Below are 23695 nucleotides of genomic sequence, written 5' to 3'. Positions count from 1 at the left end.
TGCATTTCAAAGACAGCTAATATGTTTCAAAGTAGTCTCAACCTTTTCCCTCGGATAACAAACATACATCTATCTCCTTATATGTAATCTGGACACTTAAAATGTTTTATGTACAAAATGGATACTCTCAGAAGACTCTAGAAAACCTAATTTCCATCTTCTGGATATTACTTGTAATATTTTCAAATGTTACAGGGAAACTATACTGAAAACTGTATGTGAATGAAGGTTAACTTTGCTTATTGTCTGTTGGGATTTAATCTGCTCATTTTATTTTTCTTTCAGCATTACCTAGGAATACCGCTTGTGTAATCTGCTGAAGACAGTATTCAGCAATGTGCCTTTCTGTGTACAGTGTTTCCAGATGATAATTACAAAGGTTATGTGTTTAGACAAACTCATAGAAATACGTTGGAATAAATCAAAGTAACAGATAATCAAAGTAACAGATAAGAAAATTATATTAGGGCTGAGCCAATTAATCTGAAAATCTAAAAAAGTAAGAAATTCAAAGACCTAATGGAGACCTTTTAAGTTCCTGAGATTTTTCTCCATCTCAAACTCTTTCTCCTTCACAAAGAACACAGCAAGGGAAGGTACATTTAGCTGTACAACACAGCAATTTCATCCATATTGTCTGAAAGCATACATATAGTGCCACTTTTTTAAAGATATATTCTTCCTGTATCTCTTAAAGTGAACAGTTTCTGGTGATGCATAGCAAGATTCTACTTGTGTTTATAAAAGCTTTTTAGTTTACATAAAAAGTATAACCACGCTGTTTCACCTTTTACCGATAGAGCTAATTTTCTGATAACAGGTTGTCTAATAAATCAGCTTTCAGAGAGCTGATCAGCTGACTGTCTTCCAGTTAATAAAGCAGATGGCCCAGCCCTAAACTAGTTCTATTTCTAAAATAAATAGCGTTGAAAATCTTTGACTCTCTTCTAAAGACTTCGTCAGTTTTCTGCCACGCTCACACACAGGTTTCTGGGTTAGTTACAACTTCGCCATTTTTTTCAGGCTCATCTTTTAGAAACTGTTCCACTTCAATAGAGTCCACCTTGGCATCTTCAGGAGTTTTGTCTTCAGATTTGTTTAGTTCCTCTCTTTCTGCTGCTGCTTCTTTTGTATGTGGTTCTTCTGATTTTTTCTTAATGCAGAAGAAATTTCCCAAGGCCAATACAAGTGCTGAGGTGGTAACTTCAATTCCAGCAATAATAAAAACAAACATGTACCTCCGTGTTACATCCAAGAGTTTTCCTGAAAAAAGACAATATTCCAGGTAAATGACAAGTGATTTTCTTGCAAATAATTTTTCTCTGCATTTTAAAGATTTAAATGTCTCCTGTCTAGAAGTACCATAAGTATAACCAAGTTTTTGAAATAGTACTTTAACAAGCTCATAACAAATATTTCTCACACACACACAATCATGCAATTCAGCTGAAATAAAACCAGCATAGTCTTCATATGCAAGAGATGAGACAAGTGTCACGTATTTCAGCTCAAAATCCATGGCCAGAATCTGTATGGTCAGCTTCCTCTCCCAACTTCCTTTATACTCAGGCAGTGCAAATGTCTGTGGAGTCAAATGGCCTGCTAAAATGCATGTCTTACTTAATAGGCAGCCTGGGGTAACTGACTGCTTCTGATGCTTTAGTCAGATTTTCATGAGACTAGGTGAAGGTGAAAGAAGAGGAGAAAGGATGTGAAGAAAGTTTCCCTTTAAACCTGAAGATCAGAGGAAGCAAAGCACAGTACTGTTTTTTTCCATAAAGGATTCTGTCACAACAAAGACAATAGGTGGTTTTCAGTGTCTGGTGTAAACAGTAAACATTCTGCGACAGTGAACTGTTGTTATTTGCAGTGCAGTGTCTGTTAAATTTATGTACTTTGAAATTGAATTCGTGATTTTTGATTCAAATTATGGCAAAATAATATTTTTCAATGTTCCCTTATTCTTGGGCTGTAAGACGTGAAGCAGAAGCAGCCAGTCTACCTTCCTGAGGTTTTCTCCTTGTAAGTTTTTCCTCTTTGTCCTCTGAAACTTTTCCTCCTTCAAATCTACTGTGGTTATACAGAATCTATCCTAGTATTTTCCAACAAAAATTGTCAGGTTTCACAGTCTGAATTCCAAATCCACAGAGGTCTGAACTTCATCAAATTTATTCACTTTGTGTGAAACTCATACAATGCCTTCTAATAAGAGGTCCAGGTCATGCTTAGAGGGAAGAAAGAGCAGCATCTCCAGCTGGCAATTCAACCAATCCTGAAATAGATTCAAGAAGGATCATCCCACTCTGTTTTGGAATGTTTCTAATTACAGCTGCAGAAAGTTGTGTAAGCATGTGCAAGCATGAGCAAAATAAGCACTTCTTTAGTGCCTCATATTGTCTTTTTTCTCCTTTATCATACAATTTGTATAAATAGATGCAACACAAATGATTTTGAATGCTGGAATTGACCGAATACTTACCTGCTGATGGTGGGCCAATTAGAACAGCCATAGCTTCTGCCAGGAGCACTAAACCAATAGCACTGGAAAACTTCTGGGTACCAACAATAGCCATGAGAACTTCAAACTGAAGAGCACCTACCATTCCATAAGAAATGCCAAAGAAAATGCAAAAGACCACCAGGCCACCATAATCAATAGACATAGAACCCATGAGATCTGTAAAGCCATTAAAAATCATAGCAAAACTGAAGAGGTAGACACAACGTGGTCTAACCCACTTGAGACCAGCTACCATTCCACAAATAGGCCGAGCAAAAATATCAATGAATCCCAGAATAGTCAGAAGAAATGCTGCTTTGGTGTCCTGATACCCTAAATCCTTGGCATAACTCACAACAAAAACTGGGGGAACAAAGAGTCCAAGCACCATGATAGATGCTGCTAGTGTGTATATTACAAAGCCACCATCTTTAAATACACTGAAATCCAGAAGTTTTTTCTTTGATTTCTTCTCAGCAGTTTCTTTGGTAGTGTCAGACTTTTTGGGTGGCTCCAAAGGTCTCATTAGTGCTCCACATACACAACAGTTGAGCAGCATCCCACCCAGTATAAGGAATCCTCCTCTCCAACCATACTCGTGTTGAAGTATCTGCCCCAGTGGTGAAAGGGCACAAAGAAACACTGGGCTCCCAGCAGCAGACAGCCCATTGGCCAAGGGCCGGCGTTTATCAAAGTAACGGTTTAACATGATGAGTGAAGGCTGAAAGTTGAGTGCCAGACCCAAACCTGTAATAGAATGTACAAAAACCAAATCAATACTGCCCTCCAATATTGCTTTAAAAAAATTAATTGCATGGTTTCTGATTCATAGTGTAAGATCAGTTTTTCTTCAACTGGACAAAAGAATTCTCAGGTAACATTTGTAAGAGAATTTCACCTCTGTTATTCTTATACTCTATGGTTTCACTTCACTGATAACAGCAGTGGCTATTAAACATACCAGAAAAGATAATATTCATTAAAAAATAATTTAAAAAAATTCAAATTTATCTGCTGTCTTTATAAAAGCCCATGTCTTTATAAAATCCCAGTAGTTTAGATATTTGTCATTTATATGAAACTTCAGCCTAAAGCAAACACATTAGCTAAGTCATTTTCAATCATGCACATTACTTACCAGTAATCACACCTGCAGTTAGATAGATCTGAACGATACTTGTGCAGAAGGAGGCTATCACCATTCCCATTGATGCAAAAAGGCCACCCACCAGCATGACAGGCCGACAGCCAAAGCGATTGACACATACACTACAGAGCGGACCTGGGCAAGAAGACCAAGTTACAGTTGTTAAGATAAACCAATTTTTGCAATTGATTTCATGTCAGTTCACATTTCTTTCCTTACTTTGCCCACACTGTGAGGCCAATCCAGAAGGTTGTGCTTTTCTCTGGAGTCAAATACTTCATCTTTTTCATTTTCAGTGTCATGCAACTTTTCTTTTCCATCATCTTTAGTTATGGAATCTTTAGTTAAGAAGTTACAGAGATTTTATATGGAAGCTGTATGTGCCTAAATAATTTCTGGATTTATGTGTTTAACAATAATTCTTTGAATGCCTTACTTGTACACAAGTAATGACACACCATCATGATTCACACTGTGAATCTCCGTATGATTTACAAACATTGTATGATGCAACAATGGTTCAAAACCAGAGAACTACCTACCTGTTCCATAAAGCATGGCCAACAAAATGGAGGAAATCCATGCAGTGTCACTATATCCAATACCAAATTCACGGATAAGTTCTTTGAAGAAAACACTAACTGCCTTAGGAAAGGCATAGGAGAATCCTGTGATGATAAAACAGCCAAAAAGGACAGCCCAGCCCCAGCCTCCATCAGGGGCTTTAACACCAGATGGACCATCATCAGCTACTACGGCTCCCATGACAAAGCTCTAGTGTTCCCTAAGAAACAAGAAACAATTAGTTTACAGACATTAGGGCAATTATCTACCCAAAATAGGCAGAACCTGCACTACAATTAAAGTTACAAACAAGATATTAGACTATTTTAAACAAATTTTGAAGACGCAGTGCTTTTTAACTATTCCTTGTTATTAAGGCTTACAAATCTACAAAAAATTACACAAAAATGAGACAGTAGAATTTTTAATGAACATCCCTTCACAGCTCTCCCAAAATCAAACCTGTGTTTCAACTGAACCACCATTTCATAGAAAACACAGAGCCATTACAGCAGGTCAGTCATGTATTCAACTTTCCTAAATATTTAACTAATGCATTAAAGCCTGGGATTTTTGTCACAAGACCTTTTACATGAAACTCTTGGACTATTCACTTAGAAGACCTGGATGCAAAATCCCAGTGCATCACAAGTGTTTTGTGTAACACTGGACAAATCGATTTTCTGAGGTCAACAATACAGCCTTGATGCACAGGTATCTTGAAAAGATGGACATCTCTTCAAAATTTTCATGAGCTATTAGTTTCCACACATGAAGCAAGCACCTAAGCTAAAATGCAATGAAAATCAGCATGGGCAGTTTTTGTGGAAGATCAGAGTTAGTAACTTCAGCAATGTTCAGTTTTATTGTGTGCCTGGATGCAATGCTTTCTACTGTTGTTATTACAGTATCAGTTTATTTGTTAAAATATTTTATTTACTGAATCTCATCTTTTACACCTTCTATTTGTAGCCACAAGCTCCTTAATAAATAAAAACTTTTCTTGTGAGAATTTTATGTACTACACAGAAATGCCACAAAGCTTTGAATGAGGAAAAAAAAAATCTGAAAAGGCAGAAAGTGTTACTGTTAAGTGAAGACAGCAGAGAGATACTAGGCATCACATCAATTAAGTTTCTGTAAGGGGTCCTTATTACAGAAGACTTGACTCGTAAAGTGAAACTTCAGAAAAATGATACATAAAATGTGTGAATAAAATGTGGCAATTTCTTTAAAGGACAATTAATACTCCTGTTGGCTCAATGTTCCTCTGTAGTACTACCTAAAAGAGGAATGCAAGCACGGTTGCACATCAGGGAGGATGTTCATCACCAAAGAATGCTTCTGCTTTGAGAAACGTAGGTCTGCCTAACAATCGTTGTGCTAGGAATTATGTGACCCAGAGAGTAAAGTACATCCAGACAACCTCAGTGGCAGATGACCTGAGCCAAATCACCCTCGAAAGCTATTCGACAGCACGCTTGTTCCTTCCAGAAAAGAACTGCCAAAGATTCTCGGAGTTTCTCCAGGGCAGAACACACCGCAAACCGGCACACCGCAAACCCGGCCCGGAGGAAGGCCCGGCTCCCCCCCCCTCTGGCTCCACTAGGCTACTAGCCTCCGAGCAGGGAATGCGCGGAGCCGCTTCCTCCCTGGTGCCGCGCGGGTCGGGCCGGGCCTGTCGGGGCGCTTCCCCTGCTGGGACCCAATCTCCGGCCGCGGACCGCCGGCGGTGGCACAGGGCGGCGCCCGCGGGGCGGGCCCAGTCGCCACGACCCCGCGTGATCCCGCTGCTGCGACGTGCGGCATCGCGAGCCTCCACGGCAGTGCGCGCGCCGAAGGCCGCCGCACTGAGACGTGAAGGACGTGACTGGGCGGGCGTGCGGGAGGGGCGCCTCCTGTAATTGCAGGAGACGCAGCCGACCGCGCCACCCGGGGACGGCGCTCCTCCTTGCAGCGCGCCTTCCCTGGCGCGCGGCGCGAACGTGCGGGCAGGGTTGACGCGGGGCCCCCGTGCAGTGCTCGCAGCCCGCGGAGCCTGGTTCGCTCGGGACAGGTAGAAATAACCTCCTCACCGGCCGTTCACGTGCTCTTCCGCGCCTAGCAGAGCAGGTCACGCGGTAAGCGAAGTATTTTGTTCCAGCTGGCCTACATGACTTACCAGATTTGTCTGCCGCAAGACAAACAAGCTCTAAGACGGCTTTATTTTCTGTTATGGTGAAAAGGCCAGACTTACAGACATGGGGGAACATGTACTACTCCCAGCATTTCATAAAAATAAGGCTATGGGAAACAATAACATCCATTTACTCTTCATAGTATCTACTAGCATGTATGGCTAAGAATCACCGTAAAACAACATACCAGACCCTCAGATGCCACCGTGTACACACTCATGCATCAGTCTTGGTCTAGTTTAATCCATGCATAGTTCATGTTAACACATCAGAATTAAAAACCACTGACCTTAGCTAAATGAACAACATCCCTAAATACAGAGCAGGAAATTCACTTCATCCTGTTCCCTTCATCATGTTGCAGAGTGGCTTACTAGGCTTGTCTGTATTTACTTCCTGAAGAACTGAAAAGGAAGTAGCAGTGAGGTTCCTCTATAAGGTTGCGCAAACTAGGGCCAGCACCAGAGGAGGTGGGCTCATGGTTGATTTGCACAATTTTTTTCTTATAATTTTGCTTCCAGTACTTGGTATGGGGGTATTGCCAAAGTCTTCCACGTCTTGAGGCTACTGCGTAACTACTGCAAAAGATTGCTTTTCTTTTTTTTTTTTTTTTTTTTTTTGCTAGTTCAGCCCTGTTTAGAGGCAAAGGATCGCATTTTAGCTGTCTGCAGATGAGTTTTAGTATCTACACAAACAGATGTGATAGAATTGCCAGTATTTATTCCAGATTCCTTCCATCATAAATGGAATGGAATTGCTCAGAAAAGCTGTGGATGCCCCATCCCTGGGAGTATTTAAGGCCAGGTTGGATGGGGTTTAAGCAACCTGGTCAGGTGGAAGACGTTCCTGCCCATGGCAGGGAGCTGAAATTTGATGATCTTTAAGGTCCCTTCCAACCCTATCCATTCTATGTTTCTATGATAAATGGGTTCTTCCTTTGGTAATGTGTGAAACAAAGGGAGCAAGTGTTAAATCTGTGTTTTCATGCTGTTGCCATGGGAACTAATATAGTCTCTGAAGGAAATCTGAGGTGGTTGTAGGTAGCATGGTCAGCGGTGGGTTTGGTGTGACAATGCATGTAGTGCATATATAGAAAGACATTTGTATTATAAAAAGCAGCAGCTAGAAATGGCAAGAATCTAACATTAGCATTTAACCAACTTTACACGGTACTTTGTGGTCAGCAGTATGGGTGAAAAGGACATTTGTGAGTCTGTAGGCTGATCCATGTAGCTTGAGAACTTCTCCAGAATGTATTTAACTAGGACAGATTTGCTAGAAATCTAGCCTAGGAATTCAAGGCTGGGTAGAAATAAATAATGATGATCAAAGAGAAGAGATGAACTTCCATGTAGGAGTCCCAGTTCAGCCTGGAACCCCACTAGATGAGAGTTGTATAATCACAAAAGGCAGTCCAAGCTGAGCAAGGTAGAGATCCTTGTCTAGTTTCTTATCCATGGAATGAAAGCAATAATGATTGTCTCTTTATAGAGTGTTGTGAGGGCAATGGGTTGCCCTGCATCCCAACTGCCATTGGTCAGACAGCACTGTCTGGGCATTGAGCAGATCTGGTGCCAGCCAAAGCTCTGCTCTGGCTACTGCAGAACATCACTGCCTCTGGCTTCCTCCTTCAGCATCTGGTCACACCTGGGAGTGCAGAGCTACTGGCCCCAGTGCATGAGCAGTGCTCCACCAGTGGCTCATGAGGCACCCACAAGATAGACTTTATTCCTGCCATCACTGGCTTCAGGCCGGTTCCAGGATTTGAAGGTCTCCACATTCAGCCTTGCCTCCTTAATCCCTTTGCTACTACTGCTCAACTTTCATTTCAGTTTAGAGCCTGGGGGCTTACATTCCTGAGTTCCCATTGTCACAACAGTGACAATTTAAATCCACCAAGGCAAGCAAAGCACAGTCTGAGGGATTGTCCCCGTAAGGACATTGCCACAGCCCTGGACATTAATGCTGTTACTCGGCTCTACGAATACTCTGAAAATGCTTGGTTAGGCAATTGGGCGCTGAGCCTCGCAGCCGTCCCTCTAGAGTGTGTCCGCAGCAGCGGGGAGGGGAGCACCCTGCAGGCATCTTCTCGGCTTCAGGCTGTGCAGCTCTGTGCCTGCCCTGGTGCACAATGCCTGCCACCATCGTGCTCCTGGCCCCTCCTCACACACACGGGGGGCAGCCACGGCCCCTCTATACCGGACTCTGCCTCTGTGGATTTACTGCTTGTAATCCACATGGAAAGATCTTTGACTTGCCTTACTCTAAATGCTTTGCACAGGAAAAAAAAAAAAAAAAGCACACAAACAGCAGATTGAGTGGCAGCAATACGACTTCCTTACCAGCACAGAACACTGGAACCGGCAACTGCTAGAAACAGTGAAAACATGCTTGGAAACATGCTCTCCTGGATGGTAGATTTAAGTGCTTTTTGGATAAAGCAGTTGGTAAACAGTTTGGTTTAGGATGTCATAGGGTGAAGTCTTGTATTGTTTTGCAATATTTATTTCTGAGGGAGTGGAAGTTTGTTGAGGTGTGGCACTCAGCAGTTTAAAAGGTAAAAGAATCTGTTACTACAGTACACCTGTTGTGGTTCAGTTAGAAGTATAACTCAAGGGAAATTATAAAGATATTAAGGTGACTTATATTGTGAATGAAGAGTGAAGTCACATATATCGATGTGTGATACCATGTTATGCAGCTGCACTATGCAGAGTGATTGTGTAATACGATACCCATGGGCCAGCTGATCTTTTCCCAATACATTCAGCTACATTTGCTAGCCCAGCTTGAGATACAATGCATATGCATGTGAGCACCTTATATATCAAACCAGTCCCATGGTATTCCACAAAAAATAAGCATGTAGGTACTGCTGGTGATGGGACTGAATCCTTAATTAGTATTTATCTATCCTTATCAGTTTTTGTTTTTACACAAAGTAATTTCTCTACAGTAAACTGGAAAACCAAATTGCAAAAGCACCACAACTGCAGGGCCAAAATTAATTCTCATGATACACAAAGAATGAAATTTAATACTGTAACTTCTTTTTTTGAAAGCATACTAAAAGCAACTGGATAATTCAAATACAACCTAAGTCATGTCTGTCATTGCTTCTGTGCACACAGAAAGGACATGTCGTCTGGTCTCAAGGTCCCTCAGTGATGCTGACAGAAACGAATTTGTACTTATGGTAATAGGTGTGGTATAAAAACAAATAAACAAACAACATTGGTTTCAGAAAAATAAGCCCAGTTCTCAGAAACTGAACATTTGATATAGAGACAATAATTACTGAGGTCAATGATGCTATTGTTACAGAACTAGTGTATTTGTCTCAAAGGCGGTACCCAAGAAGACTGAACTGTTCGTTACAAGTTGTATTTGTAATTAAGGAAAATATTTATCTTGAGATTAAAAGAGAGTTTTCTTGGTAAGAAGAAAGTCACAATAAGAATTTGTCTTTCATCTTCAAGTTATTATGCAGATCCATGACTTTTTTGCTTTTAGACATTTAAGCTAGGGGTACTTGCTGGCAACATGCTCATTAAGGAAAAAGAAAAAAGGCTATAATATAATCTGATTTCCCCCATCACCATTCTTTTGTACAGATAAGCCTGCAGCGGGAATCTACTGTGTCATTCTAGTCTGCTAGTAACTCATGATGTGTGTTATTGTAGCTGTAGCACTGAAGCAACACCAAAATGGTTTGAGGCAAAGTGGGAACAGGAGATTGATTAATAATAAGCATTGGTATAGAACACCACCAGCAACTATAAACAGCACTGAATTACTCGTTTATCCCAGGAGTTTGGAGAGTGAGATAGGAAAATAGTGAAAGCTGGCAAGCCCTTAAGAAAAGCAAATGCAGCACAGCCAGAAAACTGATAAAACAAAGAAGACCAAAATGGGAGAATGAAAATCATGGTGGGGCCTATTGGGGAGGACAGGAGGTCAGGGAAGGCATTGGCAAATATGATGCTTTTGTAGGAAGTGGGATTTACAGCAGTCTTTGGAAATGGATGTTTGATTAAAATGGCTGGCATTTAAGCAGATAAGCCACAAGTAGTGCGCTACTGTGTCAGACAGGGGCCCGTCGGGATGGTTTGTAGGAAGTACCTAAGCATGAGTTATAATAAATAAATTGAATTCGAGTATGTGCATCAGCGATTGAGAACAGCTTCCCTCGCGCCGGGGAGAACCGGGAGCCGGCGCCCCGCCGCGGGGCCCCCCAGTCCCGCGCGAGGAGCCCGGCGGAGCGGGGGCAGAGCGCGCCGTGCCCACCGCCCCAGCGGGCCCCCGCGCAGCCGCGGGGCGAGGGATGCAGCGGCGCCGCCCGCGCCGCACTCGCACAAAGCTTCGGCCACGCCGAGCGCGTCTCTCGGCCCGACTGGCACCAGGCGGAGGCGCGCCCGCCTCCCGCCCGGCGCTCCGAAGCGGGCTCGCCCAGCTCGGACCCCCGCGCTGCCCGCGGCGCCCGGCCCGTCGCGCCCAAGCGGTCGGCAGCATCGCGAGCGGCGGCTCCACCTCAGTACCTGAGTCCTGTCCCGCGCCTCGGCGTGGGGATGCCCTGCGCGCGCCGGACCGCTGCCCGCTCACCCCGTGCGCCCGCGCTGACCTGTCCCAGCCCGTCTGCGCCCCGCCGGCTGCGGAGCGCTTCGGCGAGGCAGGACGCGTCCGCTTGCCCCTCCCCTGCCGGAGCGGGGCCGCCCGGGTCCTAGCGCCGCCACGTGACCCCTTTCCCGCCGCTACTGGTCGGCCGGCGCAGGGGCTCCCCCGGCCGCGTGTAGCCCGGCTCCGCGGCGCGCCGGGGCGGCTTGAAGGGCGCCCGCTCGAAGCGGAGCCCCCGCGGGCGCCTGGGGCCGCGCAGGCCGTCGCGCAGGGCACCGGCGCCGGCGCGAGCTTCCACGGGGCGCCACGCGGGGCTGGATCCAGCCCGCATGGGATGTTGCCCTAGCTGCCCAAAGGAGCCATAGGCTTTCATGAGCAAATCGGCCTCTGTAGCTGAGGTTTGTTCTGTGCTGCCATTTGTGTTTTCCACTGAGCGATCGCAGTTCCTCTGTTGTTTCTTCACATAAGAAGGACTTCTATGAGCTTCCTTCTTTTTAAAATTCAGATGGAGTGACCTGTCTTTGTTGATCTGCTGTGGCTCTACTGGTATTCATACAAATGTTGAATTATAAAACTCTGTGTGTGTAAAACTGTGAACAGCTGCTATTGTGCAGCATCCATGCAAGTTGTGATGGGTTCTTGAAGTGTAGCACAGACAGTAGTATTCCTTGGACTACTCAGGGCTTAAGAAATTTAGGAATATGTGCTCCATTTTATAGAACACTTAACAGCACACAGTCCAGTCCATGTTTTTATCATTCCTATCACCAGTGTGGAGATGCACAGGTGTGTTGTAACTAGTAGAGGTTATGAGAGTTGGTATTGTATAGCTTAGTAACATCCAGTATTTTAGAAGCTACTTGATGAAACGGGGTAATACAGAGGGAAGATCTGAAACCCTCTAGACTCCATAGATTTTTTTTCTTTTCATTAGGTTGGCTCTGACTTTTGATTCAGGTTTGGTGTAGTATTAATTTTTACTCTCTTAGCGATTAATTGCAGAAATAAACAACGATGAACATGGCTAGGTGGATTGTTTAGGTAGACAGCATTCAACCAGTGAGATACACATTGCTAATCTTAAAAATAAGTAAAACTAGTTTTTACCCATCTACTGTTACCTGAATTCGGGCCATTCACTTACAGGTTAGTTGAAGGCAATTGCATAAGAGCAACAAACACAAAGTGTTGTGGAGCTTCTGAAGCAAGTGGTACAGTGCCTGCAGCCCAGCAAAATTGGTGGAGTCCAGCAACTAGAGACACTTTTTGTCTCTACAGGTAATCTTGGTTCTCCAGGAAAAAGTAGGTTCTCTATTGCCAGACAGGAAAAACAGTTACAGTTCTTGATAAATGGAACTGCCTCCCACACATTGCCCCAGTCTCTGACTAATTTCTTAAGGAGGGGCAGTTCCATCCTGCAAAACGTTTTGCTTTATTATTTTACAGTACTTGAGTAACTATATCATAGAATTGTATAGCTCCATAGTAGAATTCTTAAAACCTTAGAGATTTGTACTGTTGAGATATTTTCAGAATGGATGGAGGTACCAAGGAATGGAGAGAGGAGAAGCAAAGTCCCTGCCAATATATCATCTGTATCCTGTAGGTGCACCTACATTATGGTTTTTTTCTAAACCGTCAGTATCTGTTATAGGCACTCAAATGATATAAGAGGCTAGATAAGGAAACCGGTGTTCACCAAACACGTTAAAAAGACAAGAAAAAGAACTGGTGTATCTTCATGTCTGGGAACACTGCCCTTTCCAGATCCTCTATCTCTGTGCAGACTTCCACTTCCTCCGACCCAGTCAGAAGAGTGCAACACATGCTGTCTGGCTTGAGTTCAGTTCTAGAACACTTTTAAGAGGTTAGTTGTAAAACTATTTAAGAGGTCAATGTCTTATCATAGAGGCAGAAGTGTGACATGAGTCTATTTTTCAGAATGGATGTCCATAGCCATAGTCCAGCTGCTGAGAAAATTGTGAACAGTGTTTTCTGATGTCACTTTTGTATCTGATTACTCCCATTGTTTTTGAAGAACGTTTTCTCAAAGTGATGTGCTCATAGATGATGTGCCAAGGTACCAGGATCATTGGATTTAATTCAGTATTCAACAAGGCACTAGTGTAATTGAGCAGAACACAGGGTTGCTGTGCTTGCAGAAGCCTGAATAGAGTCTGGATAACCTCAGATATATTTGGAACTGAGATGAAGGCACAACCCCCCTACCTGTTAAGTGGAGTTAAATAGCATGTGTTTAAGCAGTAAATTTGCTGTAATACATGTATGAGTAGAGGGAATGTTAAGGTGCAGCAAAGAAAACTCAAAACACAGTGACTTACGGCATCTACCTCTGACTAGAGCTTTGAAAAGAAAATCTACAATTCTAATTAAATAATAGTAATTTAAAAAAATCACACATCTTTTCTGCATCTTGTTATTGTTCATTTCTAAGTATGCCAGTTACAGATAATCTCAAAGTGTTGTTAAGACAAACTCATGAGGAATCATTAACTAGGCAAATTCTCTATCCAGAGTAGACTGAGAAAATCTCAGTTCAGTTTTTTGCTAAGGAGGATTCTCAATAGGAAAGTCCTGCACACTGTAATTCCTTACAGATTTCCAAATAAAGATCCCACTGTGTTCTTTATTGACATACTCCATTTGACTTGTCTTTTATGGTTTATTTTGTGCCTTTGCAGCAAAGAAGGCTAACGGTATCCTGTCTACCAAATAGAAGAGTACATAGCTGGCTCATGGGCAATTTGTTGTCCATCAAGACCCCAGTCTGTATCAATGCATGGGCGTTATTCCTTGCCAGGGTCAGTACTTTGCATTTTCCTCTGTTGATCTTAATGAAATTCATGGATTGTTTCCATTAAAGATGGAGTATAGGTGTAGTGAATCTACTAACTTTGCTATTCACATCAGTAAAAACAGCAAGAGAATGCTGACAATTTTACCTAGTCAGGCTTACAAAGAGTAAAAAGTGGCTGAAGGATTGTTACTGATTGTAGGAGCAATAGAAATAATATAGCGTAATAGGAATAAAGTAACTAACATACAAAGCTTAATTTCTGTTAAACTTAGGTCTTCCTATGGCAAATGTCTTCCTTAACACCTAAACTGTAGAGATGTTTCTGTCATAACATTTTTGATTGGCAGTTGTTTACTATTCCATTCCAACTGCAGTCTTTGCTGTTCCATTTGTAGGTAAGTCCCAAATATTACCTTCAAAGTGCCTGTAAATATTTATTCTTATTAGGCTTTTATAGACATTTTATTTTTGAGGCTATATTTTCTCATTTAAACTTGAATTGAGCATGTTATATTAATTACAGATTTCTACTGCAATGTTTTTAAGAATGTTAACAATAACATCGAACATTTCAAATGGTTTCAGACACCGCTAACTATACCGTGTGGGCATATATCTCTGCATTTGCTTCAGAAGGTACATGTAGCAGACCATGTTATACAAAGAGTCCTTGTAAAATCTTTACTGCAGAAAGACCGGTAATATTCAGAGTCAAGGTTTCAACAATTTTTAGTTTGTTTCTAAAGCAAGTATGAAAATAAAGGCTTTTTTATTACTCTCAAGATGCATTTGAGGAACATGAACTGTACCTACAAAGATGTGTATAGTCTTAAAAATAAGAACCCACAGTTATTGTACAGATAGACATGAAAATCAAATTCTTCTAACCTGGATGAAACTGGAATTTAAATGTTTCCTAAATATACATTTAAACGTTGCTTAGTAGCAGCGCCCAAATTTCAGAGATACTGGGGATCAAAAGTTCCTCTAAAGTCCCTTGCAAGCTGCGCCACTTTTATTTAGAAGATGATCTTTAAAATGTTAGTTTTGGTTTATTTATTTTTGCTTACATTTACTGTTTGTCAAGTAGTATTCTCTATACCAAAACATTCCTTGTGGTTCTGTGGAAACAAGAAGTTTATTCATTTGAAGGAAAGCTCACTTTAAAAAAATGCTTTTATGATGCATATTTTGATTTTTAAGTTTAATTAAGGTAGACTTTGTATTTACTTACTGAACCCCTGCCTGATGTTTCTCATAAGCCTGTTCCTTTGACTGTCCAGATAGGCATCTTTGGAGTATGCCATGGTTCTCAGGTGCCTTGTGCCCTGAACTATTTTATTCCCTAGAAACAAAGCTGAGGGAGGCAGTGTAAATAGTTTGTGTAATCATGGGACTTGTCTTACTGAGCTGGGCCATGATGAGTTGGACGTCGCCTTTGGAGCAGAAGCTTAAAAGTGCTCTCAAGCATAGTAATATATTTGTAGCCCAGATATACTGCTTTTATCTCTAAAAATGGACCATTTTCAGAGGTTAAGTTCATTTTATTTCTTCATGAAGCCACATGTAAATACTGCTATTTTGCAATACAGTGATGGGGCCAAAGACTTATACTTAGAAGCTGTGTCTCTGAAGGTCTCTCAGAGGTGGCTGAAATCTGCCTTTAGGCTATATCTTCCTGAACTCACTAGTGTTTGGTAAGATCAGAAAGTCTGGTTCTCCATTCTAAATTCCTGATAATTTTTGTTATAAAATAAAATGCTTCCTTTCATTTCTGTCTATGAAACCAGGATGTCTTCTGCATTTATTTTGCTTTCTACCTTGATGTGAAACTCCATGTTGTGTAATTTTTTTTTGACTCACTGTTAAGATTAGATTGACCAATTCTAAGCAGTATTGAATTAGTAGAAGTTATCAGTCACTCATTTGGGGAACCAACGTGCATTAATTGTGTGACTAGGGACTATCTGAAGGTACATCAGAGAAAATGACAGCTAATCTGAATGAAGGGGGGGAAGAGGAGGAGGAAGTTTTGCAAAAGATAACATAATTGATAGGCTGAGCAACCCCGGGGTAAGACTGAAGGAAAAGGAGTATGCCAAAATGGTACATGGATTTAAGCATTCACCTACTATGTATTGATTCCGATGAATGCTTTGAGAGGCCCATTGCAAAGTGGAAGTTATGTTTGGACTTGCAGTAATTTTTGTATGCTCAAAAGATTTTGAAGATGATTTGAGGCCAGATTTCACTGTGTATTTTAAACCAGAGGTGATTTTTATAAACAAATGAACAAAATCCCTTTATTAATTTTATTTTTTTGACATATGTAGATACACTTTGTGTAGCTAAATGAAACAGTTTATTTCAAAAGAGTGGTTATTAATTCTGATTCTAATTTTCAATAATAGCTACCGGTGGAAATAACCTATCCTTTCCTTAGGTGATGTGGGCTCAGGATTTTTTTTTCCTCTGACGACGTAAGGAAACAGAAGTAAGGACTTTGAAAATATTCTACTTTCTAAAAATTAGTATACTTCAGGTATAATTACAATTCATGCAACATTCATGTTTCTGAAAGGTCTCTCACCTGGCAAAGCATTTTATATAATCCAGAAGGACGACAAAAAAAGAAAGCATTACAGGAAGTTTGCCTCGTGACTTCCAGACAAGCAAGTCATCTAGAATGACTAAGGGAAAATCACACTTTACGTCCAGTTAATGCATTACATCTTCCTCAGTGTCACGTAGATGATGTACTCTGTTTTAATTGATGGATACATTTGTGAATAATGAAGTGGCTTGGTAGCAGAACATACTTAACTGTGCTGCATAACCTATAGTTTCAGTTTGCCCAAGCTTAGGTTTTAGAAGCTTTTTGAAGCTTTTCAAGCAATGCGCAGCAAGTTAGGAGAGAACGGAAAGCTTGCTCTCTGACAGCTCCTAGTAGGGAGAAATTGTTTAATACTAATGAATGATAAATATAGGAAGACAAGCGAACAGCTAAATGGTATTTGAGACTATGACACAAGTGTTGGCTGCGTGTTGGGAGAAGTGGGTATTATTAAAAGAGGCTGGAATTAAAAAGGGGTGTGTGCTTACTCGCACAATGTGAAGGTAGGACTGCTGTATGTTAACGGGGAAGATGCGAGCAAGAGATTATGGTACTAGGCGGCTGGGAGCGAATGCTACGAGAGAAACCGATTAGCACTGGTTTATTGAGCGAGAAGGGGGGAAGCGAGGGGAACCAACTGTCAGTACCGAACAAGGCTGGAGCAGGCGGCAGCTCGCGGCTGACGGCCGCGGGGCCAGCGGAGGACGGGCGGGGCCGCGGCCGGCGGAGCGCGGATTGGGTGCGAGCTCTGCTCGCCAGAGGCCCGCCCGGGGCTAACGCTGGGACGGACGTCAGGGGCCGCGGTTTCCATGGTGACGCCCCCCCCCCCCCCCCCGCACCGGACAGGCGGGGCCAACCACGGTTCCCATAGAGACACGGCCTACAGCTGCGAACAGGAAGACAGGTGGGTTGGCGTTGGTAGGGGCTAAGCTGTGTACGGGTTACACCGCGTGCGCCATCAGAAGGCATGTCGTCCGCGCATCTTCCGCATGTCCTTCAGGGCTGCCACGCGGCTCCCGTGCGTCTTGTGCCCCCCTCTCTCTTAGGGGACCTGTCTTTCTGCTCTCTTCCTGCCATGACGTGCCCTCTATCTGCTGCCTCTAAGTCTCAAGCATTATCTTCTGTTATGCTCTTCTCTACTGCCTTCTTTCAGGGTACTCGACCTCGGCAGTCTGCCTGCCATCTGCATGTGCTCTTCTGCCTCAGAGCACTAGACTCAAGACCCTCTGAGCCCTCTACGGGACTTCTCACTCCTCATCCCACAATCTGCTTCCCGCCAGCTGGCTTTCCTCCAGGCAGTGTTTTCATTCTCTCATGTTTAATTCTGTCTTTTTCTCCCTCTCTGCACTTTAAGTGTCCCCCGGAGTACTTGGTCCCTGGCTTGCCAGTAGCTTTCTTTTCTTCCATGCATGTATCTGTCTCTTCCTGTCATTCCTGAGAATACTTGTTCTAGGGACCCAGTTTAGTGCTTCTTGTAGTGCATAACTTTCTATTTATCTTCCTGGATACTCTTTAGCACATGTACCTGTTTCCCAGTCTCAGGGGTAATTGTTTCTTACAGTCATACTTTATCTTTTATTTATGCAGTCCCTTATGCCTTCCATTCTTCTGCTTGTCCTGTCTAATAGTAGAGCCTGACATCAGGCAGCCATGAAGCTCCATAGTACAGCCCATCATGTACTTTGCTAGCTATGCGTCCCTACTTATTACCAGACATCCCAGGTTTCTTTTACATGCTGTTGGTCCTTAACCTATCCTACAGTTTCTGCTATGTTTTGTCTGCTCTGATAAGATTGTGTAATGCATGATGTATGTTTGCTGTTTTATATGTCTGACCTTACTTGGAAGGTAAATAGCAGAAGAGCTACTGACAGTGAAGAGAGAAACAGCACGGAAGTGATGCTAACTAGTATAACTGACTGTAGTGTTTTTTTTTTTTTTTCTAGGAACTGCATGTTTTTTTTTGCAACAGTGATAGGACACAGAACTACTTAATGCTGTAGCTGTACATATGTGGCCTGTGTTACTTGGATGTCTTCCTGTGACTTGCAGCACATAGTGAAATATCTGTGATAAAATTCAGGTGGTCTTTTTTTTTTCTGTCTCTTAATGCTTCATCAAGGAAAACAATTGTGACTAGATAGACACTTAATGATTACAGGCTCTGTGGGAGTGTCTCACTCTTTTTAGTAGTTTTGAAAAGAATCCAAGCAATACTACTGTATTAGTGCTACCAGTCTGTTATGCATATCTTATTCTTGGTGCAATATGCAATATGTTACAAGGATAGCTAAGAATTTAAATCTATTTGACAAGTAGGGGTTGTAAGGAAGTCTGAAGGTTACCATAGGATCATTTAGGCTGGAAAGGTTCTCAGCTGTTATGCTGAATTGTTCTTCGGCATCACCTTGTTCTCTTTATTTAGTTGAAAAGTGACTAGCTCAAATGTAGTATCTAATCTTGTGTCACTGAAGTAGCATTTTATTAGTAACAACAGTGAAATCTCCACTGAATCAGATATGCTAGCTGCATTCAATTCTGTTTGATTGAGCACCAAGCCATAATTTTTCTTTGGTAAAAGAGGCTGATATAAATTCCATTAAGCCCATATGTGGAGCAACAGGAGTACCTATCAACCTGCTCTTTATGGATATTCTTGAAGTAAGTGATTGGATTTTAATGGGTATCTTTGCAGTTTATGTTGTATGGCTAAGCTGTTCTTGTTGTAAGATGTAATCTCATATCTATGCTGCTTCCTTCTTTTAATGTCATTAGATGTATTTTTACTGTTCTTCTCTTGACTGTCAGACATCCAGGTGATTTATGCAAGTTATACTTAAAATTGCACTGTGATTTCCCCGGAAATCCCACCCCCAGAAGTGTTCAGGGCCAGGTTGCACAAGTCATTGAACAACCTGGTCTGGTAGAAGGTGCCCTGCCCATGGCAGGGAGGTTCCATTCTGACTCTGATTTCTGATATGGTCATTACTCAAGTTAACTTGCAGTTATAAATATGACTGCTATTAATGGCAAAATACTCCCTTATCTCCCATTAAAATGCATTTCTAAAAAAAAAAAAAAAAAATGCAGGTCTCTGGTGGAAAGCACATGTTTAAGGCTACTGACACCTTTCAGTTTAAGGCAGTAAGCAGAGATGGGCATAGATCCTGATAGGACGCTGTCTGTGGGTCATATTGCAATAACAGCAATCTTCCATCTTTACTTATTCATATTTTTCTATGAAGGTGGTGATTCTCATGTTAAATATAACACACATCCACTTCAGAGTACCTCTTTCAATTTACAAGTGCCATTAATTCAAGTAAGATGTGCTGTTGGGGAGGAAGTATATTTCTAGAGGCAAGCTATTTTTATGGGAAACTTTGCATCACTTTTTAATTTTGAGATGGTTGTAATAATAGTGCTAGTAATAGTTGTAGTAATAGAAAAAGTATTATTGTTCTTAACCACTTATTTCCAAAAAAGTAAAGTGACTTAAGTTTGATAATTTCAAGGATTTAAAAAGCTGGAGATGTGGTTTTATTTTTGATTCTTTACACAAAGGTAATGTCTAATAATGTATTGCTAAAGTTAGCTAATGAAGCATGTGTCAGTTTTTTTACATGGCTTTTACAAAAGTGTTTTGATACTTTATTTGGTTTAGACTGAGCATAGTTTCTTTCAGTGTTAGAGTTCAGAAAGCATACCATAGGTGTAGCTTATCTTTAATGTATTTATGTAGCATTGCATGTAACAGGCAAAGAGGCAGTACTGCTCATGAGTATCCACTTCTATATGTTTTACAAAAAAAATCTATTTCTGCTTACACAAATGAAGAAGATACTACTTATACTATTCTGTATACTGTAGCATAATTTGAAGATTGCTAACAAAATGCATAATATGAACAGAATACTTAATTTGATTTTGATTGCCTTAAAAGTAAATGGGAATTCTATGCCAGCAGAATTAGGACCATTAGACTGTTGTCTTCTAGCAGTGTTTGTTCTGTTATTCAGCATGCCTGAGAATAGTAAGCGTTTGTTTGTTTGTTTGTTTGTTTTAATGCTTATCACTTTCAGCTAGCAGAGACTCATTATTTGAACATGGAGAATTAATTTCTTTAGTTTATCTGTGAGGAAAAATGAGGTTAAAATTGTGCCAAGCTTTAGCATAGAGATACTGCATCACATTTGCTGATCTGGAAATCTCTTTCATTTAAGGAGATTAAAAAGCCACTATTTGAAAGGCACACTTGTCTGATTTGTACTCTGCAACCCTGTTCTTATTCAGATGGGATTATCTGGAACTACTGACACAGAATAATATAGTGTGACAAGAAGCTGCAATGACTCCAGAGATTTTTTTATTTTTTTTTTTAATCAGAGCAGATATTTATTTATTAAAGTAAAAATCAGCCATGATATATATAGTACTTCTGGAAATAATAATGGCTTCTCTTCTGCCGAGTTTATCATTATATATAAGGTAAATATGGAGAACAAACAATAGGAAGAGATGGAAGTGAAGCAGATAGTTACACCAGAAAAGAGCACTACTTCTATGTTGTTTACTTGCTTTTTAAGTTTAAAGATGTGGTTAACGTGTTACTGAAATAAAACTATTTCCTCATATCTGTTGTAATTTTTGAAAAGTGACTTAACTGAGAACAGAACAGGAGGTTTGTAATTGATGAGTAAAGTATAATTGGGAAGCAGACACAGGAAGTATATCAAGATGATGGTGGCAAGAAAAGACTAATGGGACACAGCAATTAATATTGTTAGTGGATGGAAAGATCTAATAGGCAGTCATTTGATTTGACTTGTCATAAATGTCTTCAAGAAAAGAGAAATGTATGCAGTTAACAGCTCTTCTTTTGGCGCTAGACTGCTCCTAGGTTCTTGACAGAAAGCATTTTCTTTGAGTGACTAAATTATTTTATGCCTCTGTTTTCCACCTGTATAAAGGCAAAAATTATATTTTCACACCCCAAAATGGAGTGGCATTTAGTAATTAGTAAGAGAGCTACATGATTGCCAGTTTGTTTGTCAAAAGAAAATGCTGCAAGATGTCATAAAGCAACTGCAAGACATGCATGAAAATTTTAACAAGCTAAAAGAATACAGCTGAATAAACTGAAGGAAATGCTTGTCAATGAAAGAAGAAAAAGAGACAAATACTATCAACAAAACCATGAAGAGCATCAGTGAAACCTGTAACAATTTTGCAGGTGAGATGCACATCATCTTGAGTGCCATCACATGGCACATGCAGGACAACCATGTGATTAAACCCAGTCAACATAGGTGGATGAGAGGCAGGTCCTGCTTGACTAACCTGATCTCCTTCTATGATACAACATTGTGCTTGGTGGATGAGGGAAAGGCTGTGAATGTTGTTCTCTGGAACTTCAGCAAAGCATTTGATACCATTTCCCACGGCATTCCCCTGGAGAAAATGGTTGCTCATGGCTTGGGTGGATGTACTGTTGGCTGGGTAAAAAACTGTGGATGGCCAGGTTGAAATAGTCATTGTGCATGGAGATCAATCCAGTTGGTGTCTGGTCACAAGAGGTGTTGCCCAGGGGTCAGTTCTGTGGGCAATTTTGTTTACTATTTTTATCAGTGATCTTGATTTATCAATGATGATCCATCCCTGGAGGCTTTCAAGGCCAGATTGGATGGGGCCTAGGCCAACCTGATCTAGTGGGTGGCATTCCTGCCTATGGCAGGGGTTTTGGAGTTAGATGATCTTTAAAGTCCCTTCCAACCCAAGCTGTTCTATGATGATTCTATGATTCTTGATGAAGGAAACAAGTGCATCAGTGAGTTTGCAGAAAACACCAAGTTGTACAGGAGTGCTCATCTGCTTGAGGGTAGAAAGGCTCTGCAGAGGGATCTGGACAGGCTAGGTTGATCAGCTACATCCAGTTTTATGGTATTCAACAAGGCTAAGTGCCACGTGATGCACTTGGGTCACAACAACCCAAGGCAGTGAAATAGGCTCAGGGAAGAGTGGCAGAAAAGGACCTGGGGGTACCTGTCAACAGCCAGCTGAAAATGAGCCAGCAGTGTGCCCAGGTGGCCAAGAAGGGCAATGGCATCCTGGCTTGTATCAGAAATAGTGTGGCCAGCAGGACCAGGGAAGTGACTGTTCCTTCCTATTCAGCACTGGTGAGACTGCACCTCAAGTACAGTGTTCAATTTTGGGCCCATCACTACAAGAAAGATATTGAGTTGATGGAATGTGTCCAGAGAAGAGCAACAAGGCTGGTGAAGGGACTTAGAAATGAGACACATGAGGAGCAGCTGAGGAAACTGGGGTTTAGTCTGCAGAAAAGGAGGCTGAGGGGAGATTTCATCACCCTCTATATTTAACTGAAAGGAAGTTGTAGCAAGGAGGGTGTCAGTCTCTTTTCTCAGGTTGCCAGTGACAGGATGCAAGGAAATGGTCTCAAGTTGTGCCAGGGAAGGTTTAAACTGGAAATCAGGAAGAATTTCATCAAGGGAAGGACGGTTAGGCAATGGAATGGGCTGCCCATGGAAAAGGAGTTCCAATCCATGGAGGTACTTGAGATGTATGGGTGTGGTGCTTAGGGACATGGTTTAGTTGTGGACCTGGTAGTGTTAGGTTGGTGGTCGGGCTTGATGGTCTTAAGGGTCTTTACCAACCTAAATGATTCTATGTGACATCCTTAGAATGGTATGCAGGAAAGGGAAACTTAGCTCCTCTAAGACAAAACTTGCATTGGGTTAAAGCAGCAACACTGTTCATACAGTAGAGAGCACTCTGACTATGGAGCTAAGGTTGTCTATCCTGACAGAGGGATGCTTAGAGCATGAACAGAGTGAAGGCTAACAGAAGTGACCCTGGCTATTTTTACACTTCCTATATCTTGAGTTCCACCAGTGACTTACCCAATTTATAGCAATGGGTTAGAGACAGTGTAGCATTATGTGAAAATTAGAGTGCTTTCCCTATGGAAAGTGTGCTTTCCCTAGGACAGCATGTCCCTATATAAGGGGTGTGTGTTGGGGAGCTGGCATGATTATAGGGGACACATTGTGGGGAGCAGAAAAGGATTTGTCAGAAGGGAACACTTTTTCCTTGGGGATTGATTTCATAATTTATCATTACGATACCAGAATTTAATTTGTAACAATCATACATGATGCTTGATTTTTAGGGGGTAACTTATTGTTCTTCTGCTCATAGCAGTAGGCAAAATAGTTACCCAAATTAAGACAAGAAAAGCAAT

General features: G+C 41.6%; 2 protein-coding genes across 13 annotated transcripts in view; one reads left to right on the top strand and one right to left on the bottom strand.

Annotated features, from left to right (window-relative positions):
* Positions 1–249: 249 nt before the first annotated feature.
* Positions 250–11056, bottom strand: SLC16A3 (solute carrier family 16 member 3). The gene is made up of 5 exons (XM_035342460.1): positions 10927–11056; positions 4190–4431; positions 3639–3782; positions 2480–3247; positions 250–1263 (listed from the first exon to the last, which is right to left on the bottom strand). Exons 2-5 carry the CDS (start codon positions 4410–4412, stop codon positions 977–979), a joined length of 1422 nt encoding a protein of 473 aa, XP_035198351.1. The 5' UTR covers positions 4413–4431; positions 10927–11056; the 3' UTR covers positions 250–976.
* Positions 6010–23695, top strand: part of CCDC57 (coiled-coil domain containing 57) — a 42520-nt gene continuing 24834 nt past the window's right edge. The window contains exons 1-2 of one of the 12 annotated variants that reach the window (XM_035342457.1): positions 17987–18282; positions 18413–18517. Coding sequence is in view for 1 of the 12 variants with exons in the window: in XM_035342447.1 (XP_035198338.1) it covers positions 17244–17338 (95 nt within the window). In the remaining 11 variants the exon portion in view is untranslated. The other 11 variants (XM_035342458.1, XM_035342451.1, XM_035342455.1 and 8 more) reach the window with 11 other exon arrangements.

The sequence above is a fragment of the Oxyura jamaicensis genome, chromosome 18 (genome assembly GCF_011077185.1).
Source record: "Oxyura jamaicensis isolate SHBP4307 breed ruddy duck chromosome 18, BPBGC_Ojam_1.0, whole genome shotgun sequence".
Lineage (NCBI taxonomy): Eukaryota > Metazoa > Chordata > Aves > Anseriformes > Anatidae > Oxyura > Oxyura jamaicensis.
Note: the sequence above shows the minus strand (reverse complement) of the source record. Positions and strands in the feature narration are given on the sequence as shown.